The sequence below is a fragment of the Leucoraja erinacea genome, chromosome 15 (genome assembly GCF_028641065.1).
Source record: "Leucoraja erinacea ecotype New England chromosome 15, Leri_hhj_1, whole genome shotgun sequence".
NCBI lineage: Eukaryota > Metazoa > Chordata > Chondrichthyes > Rajiformes > Rajidae > Leucoraja > Leucoraja erinaceus.
In genome coordinates this window covers 45,903,944-45,922,002 of record NC_073391.1, presented here as the reverse complement: position 1 = coordinate 45,922,002, position 18,059 = coordinate 45,903,944, and the positions used below count along the sequence as shown (strand labels likewise).

The 18,059-nt window shown below is 49.0% G+C and overlaps 2 protein-coding genes across 2 annotated transcripts; both read right to left on the bottom strand.

The window, feature by feature from the left end:
* Positions 1-93: 93 nt before the first annotated feature.
* On the bottom strand, positions 94-13,299 carry LOC129703878 (zinc finger protein 850-like). The gene is made up of 4 exons (XM_055646552.1): positions 12,773-13,299; positions 6,036-7,166; positions 3,981-4,225; positions 94-2,711 (listed from the first exon to the last, which is right to left on the bottom strand). The coding sequence occupies exons 1-4, from the start codon at positions 13,259-13,261 to the stop codon at positions 1,391-1,393; spliced, it is 3,186 nt and encodes a 1,061-aa protein (XP_055502527.1). The 5' UTR covers positions 13,262-13,299; the 3' UTR covers positions 94-1,390.
* A 593-nt stretch (positions 13,300-13,892) lies between these two features.
* On the bottom strand, positions 13,893-16,705 carry LOC129704333 (gastrula zinc finger protein XlCGF7.1-like). The gene is made up of 2 exons (XM_055647407.1): positions 16,486-16,705; positions 13,893-15,600 (listed from the first exon to the last, which is right to left on the bottom strand). The coding sequence occupies exon 2, from the start codon at positions 15,474-15,476 to the stop codon at positions 14,475-14,477; it is 1,002 nt and encodes a 333-aa protein (XP_055503382.1). The 5' UTR covers positions 15,477-15,600; positions 16,486-16,705; the 3' UTR covers positions 13,893-14,474.
* Positions 16,706-18,059: the final 1,354 nt, after the last annotated feature.

Genomic DNA, 18,059 nt, shown 5'->3' with positions numbered 1-18,059 from the left:
CCTGCAAGACAGACAGACAGGCAGACAGATAGCTGTAGCATCACTCTGTGACAGCGAGGCTGACAGGAAGCTGGGGGAACAAACTGGCTGGCTACAATCAACAGCAACTTTATTTTACCCTGCGCCACAGTGGGCCGTCTCTGCCAGTCATCTTCCTGTGATTTGGCCCAGGTTTTTACTCCATCACTGTGAGGGTAGCCTCGCCTGTCGAGCAAGTCCCACGTTCCCACTATGAGTATATCCGTGGCCAGTCCAGTGGATATTCTTCTTTAAAGGCCCACCCCCAGGGGATTGATGGTGATGAACTGGACGATGGCAATGCCAGAGTGCCAGTTAGATGACCGTGCTCCTGTAATTGCTGGTATCTTCCGATCACACACTCTTGGGGCGGGAAATCCATGCTTGCGGTCACAAACACACTCTGCGAATCTGCAGCACATCGCAGGTGTGTTGGACATGGCCGCCTCTTTACCCACAACCCCCCACGAGTCAGAAACCGGTCTATCCGTCACCGTGCGATCGATGCGCATGCGCCACCTGGCAGGGAACAGCTGGGCTGAATGGCCTATCCACATGCATCGAGTGTGTTGCAGAGACAAGGACCTGAGACACTGGGTTTACAATCAAACTCATTTATTTATCACAGACCCAGAATATTAAATCCAACTCAGATACAGCAATGACAATAGCTATTGTCATCATGTATTGTCTTTCCCTTAAATGAATGAATGCTTTATTGTCACATGTGACAAGTCACAGTTAAACGCTTTGCTTGCCTACCGAAGGGCCCTCCTTTATTCTCTCCCTCACCCCTCACAGCGGTCCTCCTTTGTTCTGCACCCCCCCCCCTTTTATTCGCAACAGCTCGTCCTCTGGCTCCCATGTGGCCCATCCACGACTGCCAGTGCCCGCGAGGCTTCACCCCATGCAAAAGCTTTTCAGTGCACGTGACAAAAATAATAAAATACATTCGATGTGATGAGCAGCAGCAGAAACTAGACTCCAACACCAGCAGACACTTGTGGACTTGCGACCAGATTCAGCAACTGTGATGATTATCTCTCCCACAGCTCCCCTCAGTGTAAACTCACTCATGGGGGTCACCAGGTTGGAAGACTGAGCAAATCTCTTCCCACACACAGAACAGGTGGACGGCCTCTACTCAGTATGAATTTGCTGCTTGGCCACCAGGTCATCAAACATTTTTCACACAGAGAGTGGTGAATCTCTGGAACTCTCTGCCACAGATGGTAGTTGAGGCCAGTTCATTGGCTATATTTAAGAGGGAGTTAGATGTAGCCCTTGTGGCTAAAGGGCCACATGATCATATTGAATGGCGGTGCAGGCTCGAACGGCCGACTGGCCTACTCCGGCACCTATTTTCTATGTATCAATGCAAACCTGCCCATAGTTGAGAGGGAGCGTGAACTCGCTGGTGGGTCTTCAGGTGGGAAGACTGAGTGAATCCCTTCCCACACTCAGAGCAGGTGTACGGCCTCTCTCCAGTGAGAATTCTTTGGTGTGTTTGTAACGCAGCTAAGTTAGTAAACCCCTTCCCACAGACAGAACAAGTGTACGGCCTCTCCCCAGTGTGTATTCGCTGGTGTATTTGTAGCCCATGTAATTTACCAAACCCCTTGTCACACACAGAACAAGTGAACGGCTTCTCTCCCGTGTGAGTCCGCAGGTGTGATTTGAGCTGAGATGCATCCATAAATCCCTTCTCACACACAAAACAAGTGAACGGTCTCTCCCCGGTGTGAACTCGCTCATGTCTTTTCAGGCAGTTCAACCCAGTGAATCCTTTCCCGCACACAGAACAGGCGAACGGCCTCTCCCCAGTGTGAGTTCGCTGGTGTAATTGTAGCCGAGATGTATCTATAAATACTTTCCCGCACACAGAACAAGGGAACGGCCTCTCCCCGGTGTGAATCCGCTGGTGTGACTGCAGGTGAGATGACTGCATAAATCCCTTCCCACACTCAGAGCAGGTGAACGGCCTCTTCCCGCTGGGCATCTGCTGGTGTCTCTGTACCGCAGATGCGTCAATAAATCCCTTCCCACACTCAGAACAAGTGAACGGCCTCTCTCCAGTGTGAATCCGTAGGTGTGACTGAAGGTGAGATGACTGCATAAATCCTTTCCCACACTCAGAGCAGATGAACGGTCTCACCCCGGTGTGAATTTGATGGTGTGTCCTGAGGTTTGCCAATTGAACAAATCCCTTCCCACACTCAGAACAGGTGAACGGCCTCTCCCCAGTGTGAATCCGCTGGTGTGTCTGTAGCCCAGATGATGCAGTAAATCCCTTCCCACACACAGAACAGGTGAATGGCTTCTCCCCTGTGTGAATTCTCTGGTGTCTCTTCAGGTTACCGGCCTGAGAGAATCGCTTCCCACAATCAGGACAGGTAAATAGTTTCTCTTCAGCGTGAATTTGCTTTTGGTGTCTCTTCAGGTTGTTTGCTTGAGTGAATCCCTTCCCACAATCGGGACAGGGAAATGGTTTCTCCACAGCGTGATCTTGCTGGTGGGAAGATTGAGTGAATCCCAGCTCACTCTCAGAGCTAGTGAATAATGTCTCCATGCTGCGGAATTTATGGTGCCTCATCGGCTCAGCTGACACAGTGAATCCCTCCCACGCGTTCAGGTGCTGGTTAACTGAAGGAGTTTGTGATTCCCGAGCATCAATATCCTCTGCTTGTTCTATCCTGTAAAAAAAGTTTTACACTAAATTAACAGGTAAAGATCAGCGTTTCAGATGAAGGTAAACAAAAATGCTGGAGAAATTCAGAGGGTGAGGCAGCATCTACGGAGCGAAGGAAATAGGCAACGTTTCGCGTCGGGTCGAGACCCTTCTTCAGACTGGTAGCAAAGGCCAGGTAGTTTTAATCTTAATGGTGAGCTGTGACATAAAATTGTGACAGCGAGGTTGAAAATAAACTGGCCCAGTCCTGAAATTTTGTTTAAGAAGGAACTGCAGATGCTGGAAAATCGAAGGAAGACAAAAGTGCTGGAGAAACTCAGCGGGTGCAGCAGCCTCTATGGAGCGAAGGAACTAGGCAACGTTTCGGGCCCGAAACCCTTCTTCAAAAATAATTGAGTGGAACATGGATCGGTGATTCATGGCCCTTCATTTGATGGGAAGCGTTCCTGTAGCACTGTGTGACTATGTTTATAAACCAGCACACATAGTTTCTTGCATCTACTGATCAGACTCCTTTTTTTTTTTTCTTGCATCTACTGATCAGACTCCTTGGTGGGCAGGGACCCATGCTCGCGTTTCCAAACACGCTCTGCGGTTCAGCAGCAAAGCGCTGGGTGTGTTACCCATGGCCACCCTTTTACCCACAATCCCCTCGCAAGCCAGAAACAGGTCTATTCATCACGGTGCAATCGATGCGCATGCGCCAGCTGCTGCCAACCCCTTAATTGACCGGAGGGAGAGGGGGGTGGGCCGGCACTGTCCCCCCACCATAATCAGTCCGGAGAAGAAACCCAACACGAAACCTGCTGCCCGGCCCAATAAGTTGCGTCAATCTTTGGAATAAACTTGTATCTGCACTTCCTTTGTATTAAATGTATTATATCAAACCACGGTGATGCAGCGGCAGAGCTACTGCCTTACAGCGGTAGAGTTGCTACCATGAATGAATGAATGAATACGTTCACATCCAAGGAACCCCGACGAAGGGTTTCTTCCCACACATCAAAGACGTACAGGTTTGTCGGTTAATTGGCTTGGTGGAAACGTACAATAAATGTCCCTAGTGAGTGTGTGTGTGTGGTCGTGTAAACGTGCGAGAATCTTTCGAGTCAGGATTTTTTTCTGACCGGCTGCGTTACTCCAGCAGTTTGTGTCGGTTTTTGTGAAGCCGCACCCGCAGTTCCCTGTATCTACTGACCAGACTATCTAGGGGGCAGGGAATCCATGTTTACGCTTCCAAACGCGCTCTGGTAGTAAATCTCCGGTGTGTTACCCATGGCCGCACCGTCCCCAGGTGACGGGCCACCGTGTCCCCGAGGGCCGCACCGATTCTCCCCGCAGCCGGGGGCCGCTCCTCAGGCCGGGCCTCGGTGCTGACTGATCCCGCGCCCGGATCCCCGCTCCTACCCGCCGCCGATCCTCCGGAGTCTTGCGTCCACGGACCGCATGCGCGCCTTGGCAGCACCACTTCCTGGGATCTCCGCGCTTGGTCCTATAGCGATCTTGGCTTGGTATCGGCTGCAACATAGGGCGAGTTCTGGTGCGCGGAGGCTTCTGGGTAAATCGAGCGCCATGGACATGATCTGAAATCACCTGCTCAGCGTTCCCCAAATGGAAAACAACCACTTTGTCCTTGCATGTGGAGAACAGTAACCTCTCGCAACCGAAGTGGTCGTTTAGTTGTGAACATCATTACATTTACATGTCGAAATTCCGACTTATGATCCATTAACTGTTTTATCCTTCCGGAATAAACAGGTAAAAGACATAGAAAATAGGTGCAGGAGTAGGCCATTCGGCCCTTCGAGCCTGCACCGCCATTCAATATGATCATGGCTGATCATCCAACTCAGTATCCTGTACCTGCCTTCTCTCCATACCCCCTGATCCCTTTAGCCATAAGGACCACATCTAACTCCCTCTTAAATATAGCCTATGAACTGGCCTCAACTACCTTCTGTGGCAGAGAATTCCAGAGATTCACCACTCTCTGTGTAAAAAATGTTTTCCTCATCTCGGTCCTAAAAGATTTCCCCCTTATCCTTAAACTGTGACCCCTTGTTCTGGACTTCCCAAACATCGGGAACAATCTTCCTGCATCTAGCCTGTCCAACCCCCTGACAAGACTGACAAGAACATTCAAAATTAGTCAACAGAAGAGAGAGACTGGCAGTGACCCCAGATGTGACAAAAGGCCAACCTAGGTATATTGTATGCAGAGAGAGTCACATAGGTTTTACAACAGAACTTTATTTGTCACATACATAATATATTAAAGTCCAGCCTGGTTTTATGAAGTACTAACAACATAAGAACAAACAACAAATTAGTGCTGGTTGTGATGAACATCAGTTTTAACCACAATCATAAAAATGCAGTCGCGTATAGACTTACGAGAGACGATAAACACAGAACCAAAATCTTATTTCAACCTTCTCCGAGTGTGAACGAGCTGGTGTGCCATTACCTCAGATAATGAAGTGAAACCCCTCCCACACATGAAACAGGTGAATGCCCTCTCCCTAAAGTTCAAGTTACATTGGTTATCACGTGCACCAATTGGTACGGTGAGATTTGAGTTACCAAACAGCCAAACGAATGAAAAGAACACAACACACGATAGGATCTAATATCAACATCTCCACTCAGCAGAATCAACGTTTCCCACTGTGAGGAAAGGCAATAATGTTCAGTCCACTTCTTCTCTGTTCATCCGTGGTCGGGGCCTTTGAGCCCTCCGCAGTCGCCGCTACGGTGGCCCGATGTTCAGGCCCTCTCGCCGGGATGATCAGAGCGCTGGCGTCGGTACGGAAAGAAAAGACTCATCTCGACCAGGTAAGTGACTGGGAAACGGTTTCCTCCTGACGGATTCCTGATGGATGTGAATTCTCTGGTGGGTCACCAGGTTAGATTTACCAGTGAAACCCAGCTGGGAGAGGCAAATGTTTTCCCCACAGGGTGAACTCGCAGTTGGTTCTTCAGCTGAACAAGCGACCTCTCCCCGGTGCAAATTCTCTGGTGTGCCAGTAACGCAGGTGACGGAGTGAATTCTCCGTCAATCTCCACCCAAAAAAAACCCCAACCATGTCCAGTGAACAGTATTCAATCCTAGATGTGATTAGTAGCAGCAGATACCGCAGACTTCAACACCAGCAGACACTTGTGGACTTGCAACCAGATTCAGCAACTGTGAACAGAGCTTAGTTCAACAGCAAATGGATTCAGCAACTGCGATGGTTAATCCCCCAATGTGAACTCACTCATGGGTCACTGGATTGGAAGACTGGGGGAAACCCTTCCCACACACAGAACAGGCGAACGGCCTCTACTCAGTGTGGATTTTCTGGTTGGTCACCAGATCATCAGTGTTGACCTGCCCACAGTTGGGAGAGGCAAATAGTTTCCTCGGAGCGTGAACTCGCTGGTGCGTCTTCAGCTGGGAAGACTGAATGAATCTCTTCCCACACTTGGAGCAGGCGAACGGCCTCTCCCCGGTGTGAATTCGCTGGTGTCTCAACAATTCAGATGAATAAATGAAACCCTTGCCACACACAGAACAAATGTACGGCTTCTCCCCAGTGTGAGTCCGCTGGTGTGACTGTAGGTGAGACGGATATATAAATCCCTTCCCACACTCAGAGCAGATGAATGGCCTCTCCCCGCTGTGTATCTGCTGGTGTCTCTGTATCCCAGATAAGTCAATAAATCCCTTTCCACACTCAGAACAAATGAACGGCCTCTCTCCACTGTGACTCCGCTGGTGTATCTTTAGGTGAGATGACTGCATAAATCCCCTGTCACACTCCGAGCAGTGGAACAGTCTCTCCCCGGTGTGAATTTGAAAGTGTTTCTGTAGCCCAGATGAAGCAATAAATCCCTTCCCACAAACAGAACAGGTGTAGGGCTTCTCACCTGTGTGAATCCGCTGGTGTGTCTGTAGTGCAGATGAAGTAGTAAATCCCTTCCCACAAACGGAACAGGTGAATGGCTTCTCACCCGTGTGAATTCTCTGGTGTGTCTTCAGGTTGCCAGCCTGAGAGAATCGCTTCCCACAATCGGGACAGGGAAATAGTTTCTCTTCAGCGTGAACCTGCCGTTGGTGTCTCTTCAGGCTGCAGGCCTGAGAGAATCCCTTCCCACAATCTGGACAGGAAATTGGATTCTCCTCAGTGTGAACTTGCTTTTGGTGTCTCTTCAGGTTGTTTGCTTGGGTGAATACCTTCCCACAATCGGGACAGGGAAATGATTTCTCCTCAGCGTGATCTTGCTGGTAGGAAGATTGAGTGAATCCCAGCTCACTCTCAGAGCTAGTGAATAATGTCTCCATGCTGCGGTATTTATGGTGCCTCGTCGGCTCAGTTGACACAGTGAATCCCTCCCACGCATTCAGCTGCTGGTTAACGGAAGGAGTTTGAGATTCCCGAGCATCAATATCCTGTGCTTGTTCTATCCTGTAAGAAAAGGTTTACACTAAATTAACTGGCCAAGATCAGTGTTTCGGACGAGGTGATTTTAGTCAGGGAGGAAGGGACCCATCTCTCTCTGTCTGTATAATCTGTCTGAATATCTGTCTCTCTCTCTCTCTCTCTCTCTCTCTCTCTCTGTCTCTCTCTCTCTCTCTCCCTCTCTCTCTCTCTCTGTCTCTCTTCTGTCTCTCTCTCTCCCTCCCTCCCTCTCTTCTGTCTCTCTCTCTTCTGTCAATTCAATTTTCAATTAAAAAACTTTATTGGCATGATAAAAAAAAACATTGTTATATTGCTCTCTCTCCCCTTGTCTCTCTCTGTCTTTCTCCCTCTCTGTCCCTGTCTCTCCCTCTCCCCATGTCTTTCTCTCTTTCACTGTCTCTCTATCTCTCTCCCTGTCTTTCTCTCTCCCTGTCTTTCTCTCTCTCTCTCCCTGCCTCCCTGTCTCTCTGTATCCCTGTCTTCCCTGTCTCTCTCTCTCTCTGTCTCTCTCCCTCTCTCTCTCTCTCTGTCTCTCTCCCTCTCTCTCTCTCTGTTTCTCTCTCTCCCTCTCTCCGTCTCTCTCTGTATGTCTGTTTCCCACTATGTCTCTCTCTCTGTCTGTCTCTCTGTGTCTCTCCGTCTGTCTCATTCTCTGTATCTCTCCCTGTGTCGGTCTCTCTCTCTGGGTCGGTCTCTCTCCCTGTCTTTCTCTCTCTCCCTATCTCTCTCCTCTCTCTCTCTCTTTTGCTGTCTCTCTCTCTCACTATCCGGAGCCCCCGCCCCCCCCCCCCCCCCCCCCCCCCGCTCCGCCCCCCCCGGGGACCGGCTTTCAGTTACGCACGCGCCATTTTAAAATAACTGAATTCAGTGATTGAGATCCGGCGCGCACGCGCGTTGTCGGTTGCATCCCCCTCGTTCCCCCCCCCCCCTCGCTCCCCCCCCCCCTCCCCCTCCCCCCTCCCCCCTCCCCCTCCCCCTCCCCCTCCCCCCCTCCCCCTCCCCTCCCCCCCCCTCCCCCTCCCCCTCCCTCCCCCTCGCTCCTCCCCCCTCCCACTCTCCCCCTCCCCTCTCTCCCCCCCCTCACGTCCCCCCCCCTCTCGCTCCCCCCCTTCCCCCCCCCCCTCCCCCCCTCCACAATGAAATCGGCGATGTATTTTATACCCATGACGATGCCAGCGGCGGCGGCAGCGGCAGCACTCCACTCCACTCCACTCCACTCCAGTATGTCGCTGTAAACACTGCGTAAGAGTTGGGAGCAAATATCTTAGAGCAGAGCAGCTATAAGATCTTTGGTTGGGAGTGAGATATTGCGAGAGACCAAACCCGAAGGAGCGGAGCGACCGAGCGGGAGCAGGGCAGGTGTGTGTGTGTGTGTGTGTCTCCCCTCCCCCTCCCCCTCCCATGGTACGAAGCTTTCACATTTTTCAGCTTGAGATTGTGCAATCTGCTGCATACTGTAGCGAGTCTTTTAACTTCCATTTGAATGCAAGTTTTATACTTTAAATTGGATTAGCTATCATCTCCCTGCTACCTTCAGGTAGAAGGTACAGGAGCCTGAAGACTGCAACAGCCAGGTTCAGGAACAGCTACTTCCCCACAGCCATCAGGCTATTAAACCTGGCTCGGACTAAACTCTGATTACTAATAACCACTTTCTGTTATTTGCACTTTATCATTTATTCATTCATGTGTGTATATATTTATTTTACTGGTATACAGACACACTTATCTGATTTGTAGTAAATGCCTACTATGTTCTGTGTGCTTCAGCAAAGCAAGAATTTCATTGTCCTATACGGGGACACATGACAATAAACTCACTTGAACTTGAAGCTATGATTAAGGTTGGGCTCAATTACATTCCTAATTACATTCCACAGTAGAGCCCAGGTTCTGGTCAACAGGTGCAGCACATGAATGATCTTATTGTATACATGTATGGAAATCAGATTATAATCAAAACACTTGGCCCATGTTGACCAACCTGGGTCTCACTGCACACCTGGTACTACTCCTGACCCTGACTCCAGTTGCATGACTTCTCTCATTCCTGACCCGGAGTCCAGCCTTACACCAGGCCCCCTATTCTCCCCTGATCATAGCTGCTTACCTGCTTAGCTATCCAGTGCTGAATACTACCATTGTCCCACCTTTGACTGCACACCTAGTACTATTCCATACCATAACTCTGGATGCACACTTGGCCTTGCTCCTAGCCCCTCTGCACTGACAATATATCTGGCCCACACATCTGACCCCCTGGGCTTAACCTATTACGTTCAAGACCACAGGTGCTTATCTCATGCAGTAATCTTTTATGGGGCACTTCAAGACCAAATTATGTATAACAAAATTTGCTACATCCATTGGCTTCCTTGTTATCTAACATTCTAGTTACTTTGTCAAAGAAGTCATCAATTGGTTGAACACAATTTCTCATCCATAAAATTATACTCACTCAGCTGTATAAGTGTTTAAGAAGGAACTGCAGATGCTGGAAAATCGAAGGTACACAAAAATGCTGGAGAAACTCAGCGGGTGCAGCAGCATCTATGGAGCAAAGGAAATAGGCAACGTTTTGGGCCGAAACCCTTCTGCAGACCCAAGGTTTCGGCCCGAAACGTTGCCTATTTCCTTCGCTCCATGGATGCTGCTGCATCCGCTAAGTTTCTCCAGCATTTTTGTGTACCAGCTGTATAAGTATTCTGTTCCCAAAATGCGTGAGTCTCACGCTCAATGCATGAGAGATGGCAACGCTGCAATCGTCCCCACATGGGGCTGGCAGGGGGTAAGGGTTCACCTCCCCCCCAAACTGACTTTAGTTCCGGGAGCACATTTACAGACACGCACACTCACTCACACGCATAGATCAAACAAGATGAGAGTTTTAGCAATATACTAGACTAAGTGGGACCCGTTGGGTCCCATGTTCACACGGGAGGGCTGGCCCCAACGCAATATTCCACCACTCCACCAATTCCAATATTGGTGGCTGGTGGGGGGGGGGCTTTCTGTAGGCTGGGGGGTTTTTCTGATAGACGCTTCCAGAGGGGTGTTATGGGACATTGTGGGGGAATGGTTTATTTGGAGGGCTAATATGGACATGTGGGCCTGGTGGCTCAGGCCTATTTGGCTGGCAGCTCAGACACTCAGGCCTGGTGGGCTGACAGCTCAGTCACTCAAGCCTGGTGGGCTGGCAGCTCAGTCACTCAGGCCTGGTGGGCTGGCAGCTCATAGACTGCCAGAATTTCTGCCCAAAACAGGTGAGAGCTTCTGTGAGAGAGAAGGGGGAGAGGGTGGAGAATCAATTTTAGACATTTTCTTCTTTTTCTGCAGATCACATCAATGAAGGAGGAAAGTCTATCCTCCCCCCACTAAACAATGTTTAAATCACATTTCTTCTCCTCCCCTCCTCCCTCTCCTTACAACAATGCAAAAACTCTCAATGGACTGGGTGGTACACTGTTGATTGGCAGCTTATGTAAATGAGATCCCCTTGTGACGTCATTGTCAAGTGCAGCACTGTTCATAGCAGCTTATGTAAATGAGATCCCATTGTGACGTCAAAGGAGCAAACTGCCACAATCTTATTTTTTTTAAAATCTTTTTATTGTTTTTCCCCCCCAAAAAACAGAGACAAAGCATAAAAAACAGAGCAAAAAGAATAATGATCATCATAACAATGATATTGATACATAGGGATCAAGATTACATTAATAATAGGTATAACCTAATATGAGACCAGTGTCAAAATACACATCGAAAATAGACCTCCCGGTCTCTATGTAAATATAGTTACGTCTTTAAAAGAAAACTTATAAATGTAGAAAAAAACACCAAGATAAAAAGACAAAAAGAAAAGGAAAAAGGAAAAAACAAAACTAAAGAAAAAAAGAAAGGAAAATAAATAAGTAAAATAAAATGAAGATAAAAACAAAATACAATCTGCCAGCAACCGCCACCGCATATTGTTCTCAACGTGGGGTTTTGTATCAGTTCTAAATGTCAATAACTTGTGAAATATATCATCAATCTGAACGAAACTTGACATAAACCACCACAGGACAATTGCGAGTGAGATGGTGCCATTTGGCGTAGTTCCAGGGACAGACAGACAGATAAATAAATAAATAAGATTCACACTGTGACAGCGAGGCTGACAGGAAGCTGGGGGAACAAACTGGCTGGCTGCAATCAACGTCAACTTTCTTTTTGCTGACTTTCTTTTAGCCTACACGACCATGGGCCATTTCTGCCAATCATCTACCTGTGATTTGGTCCATGTTTTTACTCCGTCATTAAGGGTAGCCTCGCCTGTCATGCAAGTCCCACATTCCCACTACGTGTATTTCCGTGGCCAGTCCAGTGGATATTCTGCTTTATGGTGACCCACCCCCAGGGGATTGATGGTGATGAACTGGACGATGGCAATGCCATTGAGTGCCAGTTAGATGACCGTGCTCCTGTAATTGCTTGTATCTTTTGATCACACTCTCTTGGGGCGGGAAATCCATGCTTGCGGTCACAAACAAACTCTGCGAATCTGCAGCACATCGCAGGTGTGTTGGACATGGCCACCTCTTTTCCCACAGCCCCCCACGAGTCAGAAAGCAGTCTATCCGTCACCGTGCGATCGATGCGCATGCGCCACCTGGCAGGGAACAGCTGGGCTGAATGGCCTCTCCACCTGCATCGAGTGTGTTGCAGAGACAAGGACCTGAGACACTGGGTTTACAATCAAACTCATTTATTTATCACAGACCCAGAATATTAAATCCAACTCAGATACAGCAATGACAAGTTCAAGTTCAAGTGTGTCCCTGTATAGGACAATGAAATTCTTGCTTTGCTTCAGCACACAGAACATAGTAGGCATTTACTACAAAACAGATCAGTGGGTCCATATACCATAATATAAATATATACACACATGAATAAATAAACTGATAAAGTGCAAATAACAGATAATGGGTTATTAATAATCAGTTTTGTCCGAGCCAGGTTTAATAGCCCGATGGCTGTGGGAAAGTAGCTATTGTCATCACGCATTGTCTTTCCCTTGAATCAATACTTTATTGTCACATGTGACAAGTCACAGTTAAACGCTTTGCTTGCCTACCGAAGGGCCCGCCTTTATTCTCTCCCCCACCCCTCACAGCGGTCCCACCACACCGGGTCCTCCTCTGGTCTTCACCCCCCCCCCCCCCCCCCCCCCTTTTATTCCCTGCCGCTCGTCCTCTGGCTCCATGTGGCCCATCCACAACTGTCAGCGCCCGCGAGGCTCCACCCCATGCAAAAGCTTTTCACTGTACCTCGGTACACGTGACAAAAACAATAAAACAAACTCGTACCCCCAACTGTGCCCAGTGACCAAGACTCAGTCCTAGATGTGATGAGCAGCAGCAGAAACCACAGACTCCAACACCAGCAGACACTTGTAGACTTGCAACCAGATTCAGCAACTGTGAATGAACAGAGCTTAGGTAAACAGGGCCACTGCAATGGTTAAACACCTCCCCCCCCCCCCCTCTCCCCCCAGTGTGAACTCACTCATGGGGGTCACGAGGTTGGAAGACTGAGTGAATCCCTTCCCACACAGAGAACAGGTGGACGGCCTCTACTCAGTGTGAACTTGCTGCTTGGCCACCAGGTCATCAGTGCAAACCTGCCCACAGTTGGGAGAGGCACTGTGAACTCGCTGGTGGGTCTTCAGGTGGGAAGACTGAGCGAATCCCTTCCCACACACAGAGCAAGTGTACGGCCTCTCCCCAGTGTGTAGTCGCTGGTGTATTTGTAGCCCATCTAAATTACCAAACCCCTTGTCACACACAGAACAAGTGAACGGCTTCTCTCCCGTGTGAGTCCACAGGTGTGATTTTAGCTGAGGTGCATCCATAAATCGCCTCTCACACACAAAACAAGTGAATGGTCTCTCCCCGGTGTGAACTCGCTCATGTCTTTTCAGACAGTTCAACCCAGTGAACCCCTTCCCACACACAGAACAATTGAACGGCCTCCCCACAGTGTGAGTTCGCTGGTGAAATTGTAGCTGAGATGTATCTATAAATACTTTCCCTGCACACGGAACAGGTGAACGGCCTCTCGCCATTGTGAATCCACTGGTGTGACTGCAGGTGAGATGACTTCATAAATCCCTTCCCACAGTCACAGCAGATGAATGGCCTCTCCCCGGTGTGATTCTGTAGCCCAGATGGAACAGTAAATCCCTTCCCACAAACAGAACAGGTGAATGGCTTCTCACCCGTGTGAATTCTCTGATGTGTCTTCAGGTTGCCGGACTGAGAGAATCGCTTCCCACATTCGGGACGAGGAAATTGTTTCTCTTCAGCGTGAGCTTGCCGTTGGTGTCTCTTCAGGTTGTTTGTTTGAGTGAATCCCTTCCCACAATCGGGACAGGGAGATGGTTTCTCCACAGCGTGAACTTGCTGGTGGGTGGACTGAGTGAATCCCAGCTCACCCTCAGAAGATAATTGGGACACAGCTATCAGCCTTGGAGGGCATCTACAATACATGGTGCCTCAGGAAGGCCATCAGCATTCATAAAGACTCCTCACACCCTTGCAATAGTCTGTTCGAACTTCTACCAACCGGCAGACGTTACAAGGCCTTCTACGCCCGCACCTCCAGACTTAGGATCAGCTTCATCCCCAGAGCTATAGCTGCTCTGAACCGGACCTGCTGAGTGCCCCCCCCCCCCCCCCCCCCCCCCCCCCCCCCCCCCCCCCCCGCCAGGAACCGCCTCCCTCGGATGGTCACGTCGCTCATCGACCCGGTACAGACCTATTTGTACTTTATACTGCTTGTTTCTCTAGGTGTCTACATTTTTAGCGAATTAAGTTATTACATTGGATGGATGCTGCGTACCAAATCTCGTTGTACCTCTGTGGAATGACAATAAAATATATTATTATTATTATTATTATTATTAATAAAGGTACCCCAAAGTAGCCCTGGTTGTGATGAACATCAGGATTAACTAGAGTCATAAAAGTGCAGTCGCTTGTGGACTTACGAGAGATGTTAAACACTGAACCAAAATCTTATTTAAACCTTCTCCGAGTGTGAACAAGCTGATGTGCCATTACGCCAGACAATCAAGTGAAACCCCTCCCACACGTGAAACAGGTGAACGCCCTCTCCCTAATGTGAATTCTATGGTGGGTCACCAGGTTAGATTTACCAGTGAAACCCGACCCTCAGCTGGGAGAGGTAAATGCTTCACAGCAATGAACTCGCTGTTGGGTCTTCAGCTGAGCAAGTTGTGTGAAACCCTTCCCACACACAGAACAGGTGAACGGCCTCTACTCAGTGTGAATTTGCTGGTTGGTCACCAGATCATCAGTGTTGACCTGCCCACAGTTGGGAGAGGCAAATGGTTTCCCCGCAGCGTGAACTCGCTGGTGGATCCTCAGCTGGGAAGACTGAATGAATCTCTTCCCACACTCGGAGCAGGCGAATGGCCTCTCTCCTGTGTGAATTCGCTGGTGTCTCAACAATTCAGATGAATAAATGAATCCCTTCCCACACACAGAACAAATGTACGGCTTCTCCCCAGTGTGAATCCGCTGGTGTGAGTGTAGGTGAGATGTATTTATAAATCCTTTCCCACACTCAGAGCAGATGAACGGCCTCTCCCCGCTGTGCATCTGCTGGTGTCTCTGTATCCCAGATACGTCAATAAATCCCTTTCCACACTCAGAACAAATGAACGGCCTCTCTCCAGTGTGAATCCGCTGGTGTGTCTTTAGGTGAGATGACTGCATAAATCGCTGCCCACACTCAGAACACGTGAACGGCCTCTCCCCTGTATGAATTTGATAGTGTGTCTGTAGTCCAGATGAAGCAGTAAATCCCTTCCCACAAACAGAACAGGTGAAGGGCTTCTCACCTGTGTGAATCCGCTGGTGTGTCTGTAGCCCAGATGAAACCGCAAATCCCTTCCCACAAACAGAACAGGAGAATGGCTTCTCACCCGAATGAATTCTCTGGTGTCTCTTCAGGTTGCCAGCCTGAGAGAATCCCTTCCCACAATCGGGACAGGGAAGTAGTTTCTCTTCATCGTGAGCTTGCCGTTGGTGTCTCTTCAGGTTGCAGGCTTGAGAGAATACCTTCCAACAATCTGGACAGGGAATTGCTTTCTCCTCAGTGTGAACTTGCCGTTGGTGTCTCTTCAGGTTGTTTGCTTGAGTGAACACCTTCCCACAATAGGGACAGGGAAATGGTTTCTCCACAGCTTGAACTTGCTGGTGGGAAGATTGAATGAATCCCAGCTCACTCTCAGAGCTAGTGAATAATGTCTCCATGCTGCGGGATTTATGGTGCCTCGTCGACTCAGCTGACACGGTGAATCCCTCCCACGCGTTGAGATTCTGGTTAACTGAAGGAGTTTGAGATTCCCAAGCACCAAAATCCTCTGCTTATTCTATCCTGAAAAAAAAGGTTTACATTAAATTAACAGGCAAAGGTCAGTGTTTCAGACATGGTAATTTTAGTCTTCTGGGGAGTTGTGACATCAAACTGTGTCAGCGAGGCTGAAAGTAAACTGGCCAACTGCTGAAACAATTCAGTGGGTCAGGCAGCATCTCTCGGGAACGTGGATAGGTGATACTTCTTCTGATCAGAAGCGTTACTATGACACTATGTGAAAGTTTTGTTAACCAGCACCCGTAGTTTCTTGCATCCATTGATCAGACTCCTCGATGGGCAGGGACCCATGCTTGCATTTCCAAACACGCTCAACCGGTCAGCAGCAAAGCGCTGGCGTTTTACCAATGGCTGACATTTTACCCACAACCCCCCGCAAGCCAGAAACAGGTCTATCCATCATGGTGCAATCGATGCGCATGCGCCGGCTGCCGCCAGAGCCTTCACTGACAGGAGGATGAGGGGGTCGGGCCGGCACTGTCTCTCCACCACAACCAGTTTGGAGAAGGACCCCAACTCTGCTCCCAGACCTACTGAGTTGGAATAACCGTGTATCTGCACTTCCTTTGTTTTATATTTATTACATCACATCACGGTGACGCAGCGGTAGAGCAGCTGCCTTACAGCGGTAGAGTTGCTGCCTTACAACCGCTTGCAGCGCCGGAGACTCGGGTTCGACCCGGACTAAGGGTTTCTTCCCACACATCAAAGACGTACAGGTTTGTAGATTACACAAAAAAGCTGGAGAAACTCAGCGGGTGCAGCAGCATCTATGGAGCGAAGGAAATAGGCAACGTTTCGGGCCGAAACCCTTCTTCAGACAAACATAGGTTTGTAGATTATTTGGCTTGGTGTAAATGTACAAAAAATGTCCCTGTATCTACTGACCAGACTATCTAGGGGGCAGGGAATCCATGATTACGCTTCCAAACGCGCTCTGCGGATCGGGAAGTAAATCTCCGGTGTGTTATCCATGGCCGGCACCGTCCCCAGGTGACGGGGCACCGTGTCCCCGCAGCCGGGGGCCGCTCCTCAGGCCGGGCCTCGGTGTTGCCTGATCCCGCGCCCGGATCCCCGCTCCTACCCGCCGCCGATCCTCCGGAGTCTTTTGGCCACAGACCGCATGCGCGACTTTTCCGCACCACTTCCGGGGCTCTTCGCGCCTGCGCGTTTTTGTATCGCCTGCAACATAGGGTGACTTCTGGGGCACGGAGGTTTCTGGGTAAATAGGGCGCCACGGACATGACCTGAAATCACCGGCTCAGCGTTGCCCAACGAACAACAGCCACTTTGTCCTTGTATGTGGGGAACAGTGACCTCTCGCAACCGATGTGGTCGTTTAGTTGTGAGCATCATTACATTTAAATGTGTCGAAATTCCTTCATGAACCAATAACTGTTTTATCCTCCCGGAATAAACAGGTAAATGACTAACAGGAACATTCTAAAGTAGTCAACAGAGGAGAAAGACTGGCAGTGACCAGATGCGCCAAAAGGCCATTGTATGCACATTGTATGCATATTGTATGCACAGAGAGTCACAGAGGTTTTACAACAGAATTTTATTTGTCACATAGCCAAGATATTAAAGTCCAGCCCGGTTTTATGAAGTACTAACAACATAAGAACAAACCACAAATTAGCCCTGGTTGTGATGAACATCAGGATTAACCTCAGTCATAAAAATGCAGTCGCTTGTGGACAAGAGATGTTAAACACTGAACCAAAATCTTATTAAAACTTCTCCAAGCGTGAACGAGCTGATGTGCCATTACCTCAGATAATCAAGTGAAACCCCTCCCACACACGAAACAGATGAATGCCCTCTCCCTAATGTGAATTCTCTGGTGGGTCATCAGGTTAAATTTACCAGTGAAACCCGACCCTCAGCTGGGAGAGGGAAATGAGAAAGTTGTGAGAATCTCTTCTCACACTAAGAGCAGATGAGTGGCCTCTCCCCGGTGCGAATTCTCTGGTGTGCCAGTAATGGGGATGACTGAGTGAATCCACAGTCAAACGCCATCCACACTCAAACTCCAACCATGCCCAGTGAACAGTATGTGACTCCTCCCAGTTCCTCCAAAACCAAGGTGTGGCTATGCGCACACGCATGGGCCCCAGCTATGCCTGCTTCTTTGTAGGGTATGTCAAACTTGTTCGAGGCGTACCGTGGCCCTATCCCTGAACTCTCCTTCCGCTACATTGACGACTGCACATTATCGTCATATGCACCAATTGGTCAAGTGAAATTTGGGGTCACCATACAGCCATACGAATAAAAATGAACACAGAACACGATAGTCTTTAACAAAAACATCCATACACAGTGGAATCAACGTTTCCCACTGTGAGGGAAGGCCCAAAGTTCAGTCATCCGCCTCTTTGATGTTCTTTGATGTATATGTGTTTACATATATATAAGAAACTAGAAATATATATATATGTGTGTGTGTGTTATATAAT

Coding starts and splice junctions, on each gene's coding strand:
- LOC129703878 (XM_055646552.1), bottom strand. CDS start 13,261: ATGGCGAGAGGCCGTTCACCTGTTCCGTGTGCAGGGAAAGTATTTATA. Junction 4,226..6,035: donor ACCAGAAAATCCACACTGAG/TAGAGGCCGTTC, acceptor CCTATGTTGCAG/CCGATACCAAGCCAAGATCG. Junction 2,712..3,980: donor TGGGGACGGTGCGGCCATGG/GTAACACACCGG, acceptor CTTTTTTTACAG/GATAGAACAAGCAGAGGATA.
- LOC129704333 (XM_055647407.1), bottom strand. CDS start 15,476: ATGGAGACATTATTCACTAGCTCTGAGAGTGAGCTGGGATTCATTCAA.